This window comes from Trichomycterus rosablanca, chromosome 10, assembly GCF_030014385.1.
Source record: "Trichomycterus rosablanca isolate fTriRos1 chromosome 10, fTriRos1.hap1, whole genome shotgun sequence".
In the NCBI taxonomy this organism is placed as follows: domain Eukaryota; kingdom Metazoa; phylum Chordata; class Actinopteri; order Siluriformes; family Trichomycteridae; genus Trichomycterus; species Trichomycterus rosablanca.
This window is the reverse complement of record NC_085997.1, coordinates 8,219,272-8,235,433: the sequence shown is the minus strand read 5'-3', so window position 1 is coordinate 8,235,433 and position 16,162 is coordinate 8,219,272. Positions and strand designations below refer to the sequence as shown.

Sequence of the window (16,162 nt, the reverse complement as noted above, 5' to 3'; positions counted from 1 at the left end):
CTGCTTGGGTGAAAACCAGGAATCCTGATTGCTAGACAATATGGGAAACCGCAAGGCTTAGCACTGGCTGTCAACTTGTTGCCAGCTGAAACATAATCACCCCTGCAGTAATTATCCAATTGGAGGCTCTTACCTATTTGCTTAGTTAAATCCAGTTGGTGACCTTTTTTTGGCCAGGCAATGTATAAACAAGAGTACGTGAGTTTAAACACGTTGCACTCTCACTTTATAATGCAGCATCAACGCTCTGTTAGTACATTACAATTTGGTGGATTCCTTGTGAGGGGAATTAGCTCAAATGGTAGAGAGCTCGCTTGGCATGCGAGAGGTAGTGGGCTCGATGCCCGCATTCTCCAGAAACATTATGATTATTTAAGGGTAACACGTAATATGAAATCCGTTGCGGCGTTGCTTAATGAAACACAGCATCAAAAATTAGGTCAGGATTTAAGTGAGTCTTTAAGGCAATATAAAATATGTAGATATTAATATCTACAACTCAGTGCATTATTAGGCTACACATAAATATAGATTTAAGCGGTCCTCTATTTACTACAGTCTGTTTGAAACAGCTGGACGTACAACTACTCGGGGTAGAGAACATGTTACACATACAGTGTGCTATTATTTCAAGCTGATCAAGTACATGATATTTCACTTAGAAATATCTCACAAAGTACAAATTCTTCATCATTCTAATTAAACCATGTAGTACGGGACATTACCACTTACCTAATGCAGTAAGAAGGAACTCGCCCGAACTGGGACTTGAACCCTGGACCCTCAGATTAAAAGGCTGTTGCTCTACCAAATGAGCTATCTGGACCTTACAAATTGTTTTATTCCTCACAAGAATGTGACATGAATTACAAACTTTAACATACGTTGTCCTGTAAAACTTCAATTAATATAAAATGTTTTATACCTGTTTCGGCTCTCTTGAAGGTGATTATATAAAGTTTTAGGTGAAGTATGTTGCTGCTTACACACACACTTTTTTCCTGTATCAATTGCAAGATTGTTTTTCAGTCATTAAAATGTTATGTGCATTTATATGTGGCAAAATATAAAAATCAATAAAAATCAAATTGAGTTAGCAAAGAACCTTAAATTATACTAAATGGTTCTTCAAGTGGAAACAGTTCTACCAAGAACACCTAAAAGAACCCTTAAGAAACACTTCTTAGTGCTACATACATCAGTTGTATTCCACACAGGTCAGCATGCGATAAAACTTTGCTAGAAACAGACATCGTTTTACTTTCTAACTGTATCCATATTATGTCATCTAGTGGACAATTGAATAGCCTACAACGAGCACAAACAGGGTTTGAGTTCTTAATGAATAATTAAGAATGAATTATTTGGTCAGTCTTAATAAATAATCCAGTCAGTTAAAAACCCAACAAGAAGGCCGTACCTAATACACTCATACCAGAGAAAACACACCCTAACATGCTAGTGCTGTTACAGTGCTAAGAATGGTCCACCCAAAACATTATTTGGTCAGTTGGAGTGCTCATATGGGGCTCCCTTTCAATTGTAAATGTACTGACTGTATTGTAAATGTACTGACTGTAACCCATTTGCTGCACTGTACACTTTGTCATGGTTTACAGCCTAGTGACAAAGTGTACAGTGCAGCAAATGGGTTACAGTCAGTACATTTACAATGCATAATAATGTGAAAAGATTAAGCAGTTTATGCAAATATTAGTCCATGTGGGGCGAGGTGGTATAGTTCATGCCTAAGCTAGTCAGGATGGCCGAGCGGTCTAAGGCGCTGCGTTCAGGTCGCAGTCTCCACTGGAGGCGTGGGTTCAAATCCCACTTCTGACAGCTCATACTTTATACTAATTTAAGTCTTTTACTTTCTACCATACATAATAATGTGAAAAGATACAACAGTTAGTACAAATCTTAGTCCTAGTTAGTCTTATTTTTTTTTATTACAAAAAGCATCCTTTACTCTTTGTAAATTTTAATGTACTAACATAGCGTTGATGCTGCATAGCTTAGGACAGTGGTTCTCAAACTTTTTCTGTCACGCCCCCCTTTGGAAGATGAAAATCTGTCATGCCACCCCCCCGCCCCCCCCATTTTAACTTTGTTGAAATAACTTCAAAGATCATGAATGTTCCTTTTACCTTTATTTCAGTCATTTCTGTTGTACTTGACTTTATCAAACCACATTTGACTGCTCCTTCAATCAGTCTGCTATTTCAAAAATAAAAAAAATGAAATAAAATTTAAAAAAGTTGAATATGTGCCAAAAATCTAATTTGTGAGAGTTTAAGTCTTATCACTGTATTAGTGGCTGTTTTTCTTTTTATCCCTGTCAAATACCTCTCTGTTCTGTAAATCTAGACCAGGAGTGCCCACACTTTCATGGCTTGAGATCTACTGTTTCAGTCTACAGGTCATCATGATCTACTTTTTAAGGTCAGAGAGCAGTTTTTCATTTCATCAATAAGGATGGACCGATATTTAGACTTCATTATTTTCATGTGGGAAGTAGGTTGATCTGAAAAAGCTGTCAAATATGTGGCAGTCAAATATGTAGAAGTTCCAAATTGTCCAGCAGAGACCCTTGACTTCATATAAATGTCAGATTGTAGGTTAAAATTTCTCCAACAGAAAACGTTAAACAGGGTGGGCCATAAGTTGAAACTTGATGTACTTTATCACTCTGCCATTCGGTTTGCGATAAATGCTCCATATAAAACACATCACTGTACCCTTTATTCTACTGTGAACTGGCCATCTTTACACACTCGTCATGCTATTCATTGGTTTATGCTCATATACAAAACCCTGCTTGGTTTGTCTCCTCCCTATTTGTGTCATTTATTGCAAACCTCATCTTCAGTTTATTATACACATGCTGCTCATCGTATTTCTGAAGGTTCCTAAAACGAACACCATTTTTGGTCAGTCATCATTTAAAGTGGCTGCAGCCATAGACTGGAACAAACTGCAAGAAACTCTAAGACTGGATACATGTATTTCTAAGACAACTTTTAAAAAACAAATTACAAATATCTTAAGAGATACATGCAGCTGTATGACAAATTGATTCTTCTTTTATACTGTTGCTGGGTGATTTGACTATGTGTTGTTGTATTGTATTGTGATCATTGTTGTTTGTTTTCAATGTCTTATGTAAATTTGTTTGTATGATTGTTCCTCAAGAGGCTTTGCCTTTTGCCAGGCCGCCATTGTAAATAAGAAGCAGTTCTTAATGACTTGCCTGGTTAAATAAAGGTTAAAAACACATTTCAATTTGTTGCTCTTTATTGAAACTCATTTTTTAGGGTATCTGAAATACAGGGTGGGCCGTAAGTTTCCATACATATGCTTTTTTAAAACATTTTATTTTTTATATTTCAGATACCCTAAAAAAATGCGTTTGAATAAAGAGCAACAAATTGAAATGTGTTTTAAAAGCAATGGCAGTCATGTAGAGCATATTATATAAATAAAAATGTTATAAAAATATATATATTTTTCCTATGTATGGAAACTTATGACCCACCCTGTAGATTAGCGGTGCTTTAGGCGTGAAACAGAAACAGTGGCCACATTTCATGTCAGTCACGCTGACCTGTTTGAATGAGGAACGATGTACCAGCGTGTACTGTGTGTGTGATCGATGTATTAAGCACTCCTGATCTATACTCTCTGTTAGAATGAATACTGACAGACCTGAAAAAAAGTTTTGTTTATGGTCCACCGTAAAAAAAATTCAGAGGTTAAAACATTGGTTCCGTGCTTCATTTCAGTCAGACCTGTCATGCCTCTGCGCCCCCCAGGAGGGGAGCGCCCCCCACTCTTTGAGAAACGCTGGCTTAGGGGTTGATGCTGCATTTTAAGAGGAATGTCGTGAGTTCCAGCTGTTCATCTTTTACGAAGCAGTTTAAGATATACTTTATTTGTCATATATACTGTAAATATACACATATACAGTTGTACAGTACAATGAAATTCTTTCTCCGCATATCCCAGCTTGTTTGGAAGCAGGGGTCAGAGCGCAGGGTCAGCCATCGTACGTCCCTGGAGCAGAGAGTGTTGAGAGCTTTGCTCTACCCACTAGGCTACCACTGTCCCCATTAGAAAGTCACCTACCGCTACTTCAACAAAAAAGTCATTTCAGATAAAACTCCGAGACATTTCAAAATTGAATAATAATAAGTTATTGTGTGTTCGCCAATTAAAAACAAATGAAAATGTATTTAAACAAAACGATATGAGTAAATATAGAGCGTAAATGTCATTGTAACACTTACAGACTGAACTAATTTTTGATGCTGCGTTTCACTGAGCAATGACGCATCGACTTTCGTATTACGTGTTGTCTGTGAATGATCATAATGCTTCTGCACTGGAGAATGCGGGCATCGATCCTGTTACCTCTTGCATTTTAAAGGTGCTGTTGTGAGTTTCAGCTGTTGATCTTTTACAAAGCAGTGCACCAGATAAATAACCATCAAAAAAGTCATTTAAGATAAAACTCTGAGACATTTAAAAATTGGAGAATTATAAGTTATTGTGTGTTTGTGTAATCCAATTAAAATTTGGGCGTAACTAATGTTTTGTTTATGTTCTGGTGGTTTTATGCTGTTTAAAGTAAAGTGTATGTATAGCCCACGTTTGATTTATGTTTAAGCCAATCAGCATGAAGGGTCACAGGTCAGGAAAAGACCGAGAGAAAGTGGGTGGAAAAAGAAGAAAATAGCGTGATGTGAAACAAGTGTCATGTAAGCGGGTAAAACACCTGTTTAGGATTCATTTCTGTTGATGTGTAAAGACAAACGGACAGTGAGTCTTACATTAACATGTTGCAGTCGATTAGTGACATTGTTTATGCTGTATCAGCCGTGAAACTTCGTCTCTTGAGTTTTCACGCATGGACATTGAGGGCAGTACGCTTCCTCAGCAACTGTGACGATTACAGTGGATTTAAAGCATCGGATAAACTCTGGTTGTTTCATCCAAGATCAAAAGAGAAAAGACTGGTGGATTTGTTTCTGTTTTATCCGTGTGAACAAAGAACGTGGACAGCTCCAGCACAACCGACCAAATATACACTATATTGCCAAAAGTATTCGCTCGTCTGCCTTCACATGCATATGAACTTGAGTGACTCCCATTCTTAATCCATAGGGTTTAATATGATGTCGGCCCCCCTTTGCAGCTATAACAGCTTCAACTCTTCTGGGAAGGCTTTCCACAAGGTTTAGGAGTGTGTTTATGGGAATTTTTGACCATTCTTTCAGAAGCGCATTTGTGAAGTCAGACACTGATGTTGGACGAGAAGGCCTGGCTCACAGTCTCCACTCTAATTCATCCCAAAGGTGTTCTATCGGATTGAGGTCAGGACTCTGTGCAGGCCAGTCAAGTTCTTCCACACCAAACTGGCTCATCCATGTCTTTATGGAGCTTGTGCTTTGTGCACTTGTGCGCAGTCATGTTGGAACAGGAAGGGGCCATCCCCAAACTGTTCCCACAAAGTTAGGAGCATGAAATTGTCCAAAATCTCTTGGTGTGCTGAAGCATTAAGAGTTCCTTTCACTGGAACTAAGGGGCCGAGCCCAACTCCTGAGAAACAACCCCACACCATAATCCCCGCTCCACCACACTTTACACTCGGCACAATGCAGTCAGACAGGTACCGTTCTCCTGGCAACCGCCAAAGCCAGACTCGTCCATCGGATCGCCAGACGGAGAAGCGTGATTCGTCACTCACGTCTGTATTAAGTTTCAGGTGATGGAGCGCTGCAGTCACATCAGTTTATAAAACGTCTTGATTTAAAGTAGAACAATTTAGATTCATTCTGATCTCAGTTTTTAGGTCCTAGAGAAAAATAGCGACTTAAAACATAATGATTCCTTCAATGCGCTTCACAGTTTTAAAGACATTTTATTGGTTTTGTTTCAGCTCTTGTCTCATAAACCAGACGGAGAAGGTCGAAGTGTCTTCAGGACTGGACAGGACAGACGAGGTTGTTGACCTGTAAATAGCAGGAACACAAAATAATAAACTGACAGTTAAATAACAATTCAGCACAATCAAGGTCCAATAAAAATTTGTTAAACGTGAGCAGAATTCATTTCCAGACACTCACTGTAGATCGTTGTGGCGACTCAGTGACGTTTTAGGGCTGTGTTCCGTTTCCTGCCAGGTATCAAGGTGCCCACATCTGGTTACTTCTGCCAGTAGGTTAGACTCGTTTCTATAAGACAATAACCCAAAACATACACCCAAATCCATCATTAGTGGTAAATCCATGTTTAAGGAAGAAGAGTTTAGTCTCCAGATTGGAAGCATGTTTGAAATTAGGTGATGTTTATCACTGTGAGATTAATTCTTTATTAAGCTACTTTCTCCAGCGCTCACCTTTCTGATCTGACTTTGTGGTACACTGGTGGTACTGTGATGGTGCACTGGTGGTAATCTGATCGTGCACTGATGGTTCTCTGATCATGCACTGGTGGTACTCTGATCGTGCGCTGATGGTGTTCTGATCGTGCACTGATGGTGTTCTGATCGTGAATTGATGGTGTTCTGATGGTGCACTGATGGTACTGTGATGGTACACTGATGGTGCTGAGGAATTGAGGTGATCTGAACCTCAGCTGAAGTTCTCTGGATCTGGTTCTTGTAGCAGACCTGTGCTGTGGTGCTGTAAATAATCATGTGAGATGAATTTCCATCATGTGTTAATGAGATATCAGGATAATAATGATCTAACAGGTGAAATTGATGAAACGCAGCGTGAAAAACATCTGGATTATTCAGTTGACTGACTTGTCAAGCCAATCCACAAAATATTGCTGATCTCCATCAGTCCTGCTGAGTTTCTCCAACATTACATGGAAGCAAACATCAGTCGCTGATATGCTCACCTATGATCCGTCTGCTAAAACGCTACAGGTGCCTGTAGAATAAAAACACATTTAACGATTAATCACAACACACGTGATCTGAGCTACATGCTAACACAGTCTCTCAGCTAAATCCATTGAGGTCTGTTCCTATCTGTTTGGACTGACCTGGACTTAGTTCTTGAGGCTCTCTGGAAACCAGTGGTGCTCCAGGATCTTCTCGAGGCTGGGCCGCTTCTTTGGATTCTTGCTGAGGCAGCTCCTGATCAGATGACGGCAGGCTGTGGGTGCAGTAATCGGTTTAGATCAAAATCCTGATGGAAACTGTGTGTACACGGGTCTAAATGTGAACGTCCTGCATCTTCTTACCCTTAGACACACCAGGTTTGAACTTCAGGTGTCCAGCAGTGATCTCCCTCTCGTTCCAGAACGGCATCTCTCCACACACTAAAACGAACAGTAAGATCCCCAGACTCCAGACTGTTGCAGTGCAGCCATGATACTTACCTCGCTTGAACCATTCAGGTGGGGCGTATAACAAGGTGCCTGAGTAAAAGTAAGAGAGATCAGTGAGGGTCACACACAGTTTTCATCTGTGTCTCGTAACTACTGACCTCTGAGGTACAATTACCTGAAAATCCCCTGTAGGGGCTCGACTTGAGCAAGTCCCCACACCCAAAATCAATGAGCTTCACTTCTAAACTGTCCAAACACACCAGCAGGTTCCCCTCCTTGATGTCTCGGTGAAGAACCCCGCGATCCTGGCAGTGACGTGCAGCGAGAACCACCTGCCACATGATGATCTGAGCCAGACGTTCAGGAAGGGCGTCGTCTCTGCGGTACTCGAAGAGGTTCATGCAGAGGACGGGTCGCTCCAGGATTAGGACGTAACACTCTGGAGTGTCGAACCATTCCAGAAGCTCTAGGACGTGTTCACAGCGAGGTGGCTTGGACGCCATCAGCCTAAACGCCACCTCTTTTGGGAGGCTGTTCTTCTCTCCAGGCTAAAATATAAGCAGACATGGTTAGAGTGGGATTGGAACCAATAGTCAACAGGCCTAGTGACATGATAGATAGACAGACAGACAGACAGATAGGCAGACAGACAAACAGAAAGATAGATAGATAGATAGATAGACAGACAGATAGACAGACAGACATAGATAAATAGATAGACAGACAAACAGATAGATAGATAGATAGATAGATAGATAGATAGATAGATAGATAGATAGATAGATGGACGGACGGACGGACGGACGGACGGACGGACGGACGGACAGACAGATAGATGTATTGTGGGCTATTGTAGTCTAGTGGTTAAGGTTTTGGACTAATAATCAAAAGGTCGCTGGTCCAAGCCCCATCACTGCCACGTAGCCACTGCTGGGCCCTTGAGTAAGGCCCCTAACCCTCAATAGTTCAGACTGTATTCTGTCACTGTACTGTAAGTCACTTTGGATAAAAGCGTCTGCTAAGTGCTGTAAATGTAATCTGTATCTAGAGCCTGACTCAGTAAGGTGTGTTAGTTAATGTTAGAAAAGTTTATGGACACCTAGTTTTTGTCAACATTTGGTTTTTTATCTGGATGATGTTGCATCTCTGCAGTATTTCACAAGTGTAAAAATGTTCCTTACGATGGTGATGAGTTCGTCGATGGTGATGAGTTCGTCGCAGGTTGTCTTCAGCACAATCTTCACAGCGACCTGTTAAAACATGCAGAACATCATGAACAAAATCATAAAGGAATATTACGGGAACAGACTTTACAGCTCGACCAACCGTAACCGAGAGGCTGAAAAGAAGCGCTCGCTTTTTAACTACAGGTTTGATGAGATGTAAAGTCGTTGTGTACGTTGAAAGTGAAGCAACTTGTAATGATGAACGTGTCTTGTGTGGCACTGAGCAGAGCCGAGTAAATATTTTACCTCTTGTCCATCAGTCTTCCGGAGTCCTGCGAAGACCGAACCACAGCCGCCTTTCCCCAAGAGCTTTCCCACTCGGTACCGTCTATCAAAGTCCTCTGTAAAACAGGGTATGTTTTTAATCTGATATAAAGTTTACTTTTCTCAGTTATTAATGAAGCAGTAGAGAAGATTCGTTCTATAAAAGCTGTGAGGCTGGACAGAACTTTAGAAGATCCTACGTAAACTTTAGAACGCCACGTCATTTTATGTGGTCCGCGTGAGCTTAAAAGACGTCTGGCTGACCTGTGTGGATGGAGTAGCTGGAGAACGTGCTCAGTTCCTGCTCCAGGCTTTCTCTGATATGTGGCGTCCGTCCGACTCTAGCTCCGGCAATCTCGACTTAAAAGAGGTATTTTGTGTTAGTGTTATCACTTTACATCTTACACACAATCACAGAGTAAATCTTTATTAGAAATGAGTTCTAAATCAAACCTGAACTGGATCCTTCACTCAAAACTTCAATCTATTACATTTAATATAAAATACATTTAATAAAAACGCTTCTAGTGGTCGTGCTGTATCGTACTCACCACTGTGCAGTAGAGACGCATCGGAGAAGGAATCGTACTCGGCAGCAGGTTCGAGTACAATCTCGCCAACAGTAGAGAAGATTCGTTCTATAAAAGCTGTGAATCTGGTCAGAACTTTAGAAGGAGAGCTGCTCCTCTGGACTGAAGTCTTGCTCTTATCACCAGCTACTGTTTACACAAACGTCATTAAATCACTGTTAGTAACTGATCTCCAACACATCAGATGTAGAACAGCTGTATAGAACACGTGTGTCAATCTTAAATCTGACCGCCATGTCATTTTATGTGGCCCGTGTGAGCTTAAAAGACGTCTGATTGTCTTAAAATACTCTGTAAAAACCTACATAAACTGCATCTCCCACAATGCATGTGGATTTTGTGACCCGCAACATGACCGCATCCCGCCACTAGATGGCGGTGTTTCTACACCAGCATTTAACTGAGGCGGTTTTCCAACAAGTGATGCCGAGAAATATTTACACATAATGCCAAAACTGAAGCAGAAGGAGGACATTTTATGAAAGATGTGAAAGTGAAAATGAGTTTGTGCTTCAGGAAGAGAAAGCGGTACGGTCTCTTGTGTTATGAGGCGTGTCTGTGGTAAAGGAGGACAATATAAATGTAGACATACGTTATAAATATACAGGATAAATTTGTCTCACATTTTAACACCAAACACAGAATTTATCCTCCAAGAAAAACAACAAACTGTCCAAGAATTAAAAGGCAGAGAGCAATGGGCAGTTGTAGCCTAGTGGTTAAGGTACTGGACTAGTAATCAGAAGGTTGCTGGTTTGAATCCCACCAATGCCAGGATGCTGCTGTTGGGCCCTTGAGCAAGACCCTTAACCCTCAATTGCTCAGACTGTATACTGTCCCAGTACTGTAAGTCGCTTTGGATAAAAGCGTCTAATAAATGCCAATAATGTAAATGTAAATGCAGTCACAGCAGGATACGTTACAATCGGCACTTTGAGGGCCACCATGATGCTGATGTGGCCCTCGGTGAAAATGAGTTTGACACCCCGGTATAGAGCTTTACAGAGACATGAATTATAAACGTTTTATTATTAAATCACACCAGTTCACCCAGTGAGTGGAAACACTTCAAGCTTCCTTCAGTCCTCATGTTGTGCTGCATGATTGTGTGTTGTGGCCTGGATGCCGGTATGTTTAGACCTCAGGTACAGACTAACTGAGATTTAGATTTGAGATGTTTACTCTCTTTTAGTATTCTTAAACTAAATACCAGCTAAAATTCATCCACACCATAAAATAAAATCTATCGACGTCATAAAATGAACTAAAAGAGATGAAATGACAGTGTTTAGAAGGTGAGCGCTGGATTGTGAGACGTCATTTTCTGACATTTATTTTCTTTTTCTCTGCATTTAAATGTAAAAGAATCTTAGCGAAACAGTCATGATTGGACGTTTTGACTCTATACGATCTGTAAAGTGTTAGTGATGCTCTAAAGAGGTTTATGAGAGTAAAACAGAATTAAAAGAGAGTCACCTCGGCCTCGGAGTCGTCTCTTCTGTTATCATCAGTTTTAACGACGATGTTCTGAATAGTTCTGATCCAGGCCTCTCTTCTCTCCTCTGAATCAGCCTGTAATACACATTTCCTACACACACACACACACACACGTGTAAACATGTACACAACACGTGCTTTATCATAAATATAGAATTATAATGAATGTTCATGGCTGATGGTGAACTCGACTCACTTTGTAGGTGAAACCACCTTAAAGCAGAAACGGCATCCGATGCTCTTATAGTGTTCAGCCGTGCACAGACGTAGATCCTCCATCACCACAGTGGGGTTCTGCTGGGGGGCAAATACTTTATCAAACATCTTCTCCAAATACCATTTTAAATCAAAGCACAAGCAAAACGACTCAAACTTTAGCAAACGAGTCCTTACAAGTGATTCTTTAGAATCAGTTTGAGTAATTTCTCCTTTTTTATTTATTTATTTATTAGGATTTTAACGTCATGTTTTACACACTTTGGTTCCATTAATGACAGAAACGGTAGTTACCGTGCCGCCCCCTTTTTTATATATACAGCGGTACCTTGTAACTCACCATTTCCCTTAAACTCAACATGTTCAGTTTGTTTTAAAAAAAATTATTTATTTAATTTTAAATGAACAATAAACAGCCGCTTTGTTCAGCAGTAAAACCTCATCAGCGTGTGAATCTGAGCTGAATCTGCATTAGTGTGAAATAAGCATCAGATCCAGTGTTACAGCTCCACATGTATCTGTGTTTATCTGGATTTTCCTTCCTGTTTCACTTTTAAACTTGTGTTACAGCTCGAGCTTCTGAGAAATGGTGAGAATCAGAGTCTAAAACGCTTCTGGTTCAAAATAAAGCTTAACGTGGTTTAATGTAGTAAAAGAAGGAGACAGGAGCGTCAAGTTTTGTGCACCGCCGTCACACTTCATAGGAAATAACGGCACAGTGGCGCAAAAGCGGTTTTGTCACTTCTCATGTGAATGCGCCGGTGCTGAAGGGAATACGGTATTCCAACATCAAGCATCTCCAGCATAAAGTAGCATCATAAAACTACGTGTATATATATATATATATATATATATATATATATATATATATATATATATATATATATATATATATATATATATATATATATATATATATATATATATATATATATATATATAAATATATATATATATATATAAATATATATATATATATATATAAACTTATGGGTGGATCTTAAAGCCTCACAAAACACAGCTTTATGAATTTAGAGGCAGGACAAAGACAGCACTTACCAGAACAATGCCTTTTAGTGCGTGTGCGTTGCGAAAAGAATGAGGAACCTAAGAAAATATATTTTAATCAATAAGGTAAACTCAGTACATGCCCTCAGTTAATTAAAAGACCACAAACAAATAAAGATGCAACAGACTTATTTTCTGTAATAGCTTACAATGTTGGACATAACGGCAATATTTAAACAAAACTTAGACTCAACTTATATTATAGGCTAATTGTGTAATATTTTTGTAAGCAAAATCCTCAAAACGATGCATAAAGTACAGAGCCACAATATTACCATACAGCCGTTTATAAAATATGGGATTTTTTCCCGTTATAATGCTGATTGACGGTTTAGCTGCGAGTAGGCCTACACTGAAGCACTGTTCTCATCTAAGAAACGTTCATATTTAACCAGCGAATGTTAATGTTGGTTATACTAGTGGGAATGTTGCCTACTCGAACACGAACATAAATTAATTTGACTTACTTTTTCGATTAGTGTTGATGACAACGTGTCGCCACCTAATCATTCACAGTTCTGGCGGTAAACGACTTGTTATTTGACGAAAGTTAAAATTCAGTTAATTTGTGCAATACCGCCACTTTCTGCTCCGGAGTGCAGAATGACACTGACCGGCGTCTTCAAACATATTTAGTTCCGGTTGTGTCCAAACGCAATTAAATTGATTTCACTTTTCAATGTAATTATTTAAACCATCGTGAAATAAATGTCTACATTTAGTATTCACCATAATATGTAGTCTACGTGATTAAATCATGTTCACCAAACGGAATATTATCTAATTGTTGCATGTACGTGTTTTATTATTTTAAATTTAAAAACCTTCTCTTTTTCAGTTATAACTGGAGCTACGGTTTAAATTTAAATTACACAATGTTACAACAGGACTTAAGACGCGACTGAAATGGTTTAAAATGAAGTTTTATATCGAATACTAAGTCCAAACTAAAAACGTAATGCTGTTATTCATTTAAAATTACCAGAATCACTTACCAAACAGACCGACATCACATGAAACTAAATTTTGAAAATATAATATATTTTAAGAATACACATGAAAATATTTTGAATAAAACAGCTATTACAGCTCAAAATGTAACAAAATGATCAAACTAAATACTCACCGGATTGATTTCTGAAGAGGAAAAATGGCGCTGCTGAAGTGGAAAAAGTTCAGACAGCCTCGAATGTCCCGGATGAAGAAAGTGGACGCACGTTGAGATAACTCAGAAATATTGCATTGACCGAAAATGAATTTATTAAGTAAATCGGTGATTCATCATTTTTTACTGCTGCTATGTGCCTTTTTACTGCCTTAGTTTATTTCTATTTTTACAGTTTTCTCAGTCGCTTTGGTGCATTTCTCACATCACTATTAACATTTGCACAACAGTAAGTGCATTTCTCAAAACAATTAGTACAAACTGCAAAACCTAGTTGATAACCTGCAAAACCTGCATTTGAAATCTACAGTTAAGTTACACATTACTGTATTTAGTGAAGTAAATGAGTACAATACGTATGTTTCACATTTTTACTGCATATGCTCTTTGCAATTCTAATTTCTTCACAGCATTGTGCTAAAGCAAAGTACAAACTTATTTACAACAAACATAAGAAACACTTTTTGGGTAGAGCTGTGCACAACTGTAAACAATATTGCAGTACATATTGGAACTGAATTGGAACATACAACATACTGATTTTGACAACTAGTTCAACATTTTTGTATGTAATGATTCAAGCAATGAAATGAGGACTTTTAGTTTCATGAGGAATGACTATTCAGCATTCATAAGTATAGTTCATTTTGACTGACATGACATAGAAAATGATAATGTTATAAAACAGCAGAGAATTGTATGAAAGCAATTGATGCATGTCCAAAAAGTTCTTAAAACTTTAAAAAAAAAGTTCTGGAAAGTTCTTAAAACCACACGTTTATTTCTGTATCTAGATGTGTATATGTTTATTTTGTAAATACATGTGTATATATATGTCTGTGTGTACATACATGTACCGTCAAGGAGATGCTCAAAAAATTTCGTTGTGCACTGTGCAATGACAATAAAGGCATTCTATTCTATTCTATTCTATTCTATTCTATTCAAAAGCATTTGCAGTTTGTTGGAAGGAATGAGAAACTGCTACTATGATGTGCACAAATGTAAACTCACACACTGCTGTATGTGCTTGCATGACTGTAGGACGAGTTCTCAGTGCATTACCGTAATATCCATAAAATGTGTCCTTGCGATTTCAGTGCAGAAAAGTTTGTGTAGAGACTGCAGCAGCGGATACTGTGTTTGTTTAGAAATTGTGGTCATACTTTTTTCAACAAGGTAAGTTTATTAAAATAAACGTTTTTTTGTATATTAGCTTCTGGATATTTTCGGATGCTACGGACAAAACTGTGTTGTACTGCTATGATGATACGACTATGTTCCAAACCCTTTTAGACTCTTCCACCACCGTTAGCGCTTCTCTCAGTTAGTTCAGCTCATTAAATATATTATCCACAGTATCGCTTACTTTTACAAACCCAATTTCAAGGTTTAGACAGAAGGGAAAATGTCAATGTAAATAAACAGCAGTTTGTAAAAGATGTTATTTATATTCTAGCATACAAACATACATCGCTCCAAAATATGAATGAACGCTTCAGCCAGGGTTGCCAGATTGCGCATTTAAAAGCCTCCCAAAATGCATGGAAAACCGCCCAACATACTCACGAAAAACAGCCGATAATCAGCGCCTAAACAATATTAAACCAGTTAAACATGATCTACTACTGCTGATATCTCACAAATCAGTGATTATAAATTATTAATGGCATTTGAAATAATAAAAAAATAAGACTAAGAAGTCTTAAGGGTTTTTTGTGTTCTTGCTAGAACTGTTTCTACTTGAAGAACTCTTTAGTGTAATTCAAGGTTCTTTGCTAACTGAATTAGATTTTTAGGGATTTTTTTCTCTTGCCACATATAAATGCACATAACATTTAAGGACTGGAAAACAATCGTGCAATTGATACAGGGAAAAGGGAAAAAGGTGAAAGAAAGGAATCTGTTTGTAATCTACCTTCAAAATTCTCCTCCAGAGATGTTTTTTTTGTGTGTGTAAGCAGCGACATACTTCACCTAAAACTTTATATAATCACCTTCAAGAGAGCCGAAACAGAAATAAAAACATTTTATATTAATTGAAGTTCTACAGGACAACATATGTTAAAGTTTGTAATTTAAGTCACATGCTTGTGGGGATTAAAGCAGGTTGCAGAGCCCGGATAGCTCCGTCGGTAGAGCATCAGACTTTTAATCTGAGTATCCAGGGTTCAAGTCCCTGTTCGGGTGAGTTGCGTCTTACTGCATTAGGTAAGCGGTAATTTCCAGCATTTAACCAGCCACAGCGAAGAACTGTTGGAGTAGCGACTAATCTTAACCCATCAGATACACAACCGTTCTTTTGTTACAGTAAGCTTGCAAGCAGAGCAACAAGACGGTCAGTATTTAAGGGCTTCCTTTCTTACAACATTTCTTCTGCTAAACCATCGTGCTGTATGCTTAATTTAAGACTCCGTGGTGCATCGGTGTGTTTGAGCTTGTTTAAAAGCTCATTGGCTTTAGAACGTATGCTGTTTTCACAGTGTCTGCATTCCATTTTAGGTATAAACACAGTTATTGGGTGAGTAAAAGTTTTTTTTTTTATTATGCTTTCTATTATATCATAGTTGCATGTAGTCGGAGTGATGCTAGAGATAACAGCAACGATACAAAGGTACACCAAGTTAAGGTTTGTGTGCACAGTGCGGTCGAACTGTTTCATGTTACATAAAAAAAAAAGTTAAGAAAGGTTGTGGGTCGAAAAGGGCCAATCGCGTGTGCCACACTTGGGATTGTGATTGAGTATACGTTGCATTGGGTGGGTAAACATGGAGCCTGCGTTGAAAAGCATGAGT

The 16,162-nt window shown here is 38.7% G+C and overlaps 1 protein-coding gene and 1 non-coding gene across 2 annotated transcripts; one reads left to right on the top strand and one right to left on the bottom strand.

Moving 5' to 3' along the window:
• Window positions 1–1,756: 1,756 nt before the first annotated feature.
• On the top strand, window positions 1,757–1,839 carry trnal-cag (transfer RNA leucine (anticodon CAG)). Its single transcript has one exon. It is a non-coding gene; the product is annotated as a tRNA-Leu (tRNA).
• A 4,061-nt stretch (window positions 1,840–5,900) lies between these two features.
• Window positions 5,901–11,242, bottom strand: LOC134321632 (serine/threonine-protein kinase pim-1-like). Its single transcript, XM_063003433.1, has 13 exons — window positions 11,115–11,242; window positions 10,898–11,009; window positions 9,383–9,536; window positions 9,096–9,191; window positions 8,814–8,908; window positions 8,523–8,591; window positions 7,517–7,889; window positions 7,255–7,431; window positions 7,054–7,166; window positions 6,907–6,938; window positions 6,398–6,683; window positions 6,126–6,233; window positions 5,901–6,011 (listed from the first exon to the last, which is right to left on the bottom strand). Exons 1-9 carry the CDS (start codon window positions 11,240–11,242, stop codon window positions 7,060–7,062), a joined length of 1,311 nt encoding a protein of 436 aa, XP_062859503.1. The 3' UTR covers window positions 5,901–6,011; window positions 6,126–6,233; window positions 6,398–6,683; window positions 6,907–6,938; window positions 7,054–7,059.
• Between the last annotated feature and the right edge of the window lie 4,920 nt (window positions 11,243–16,162).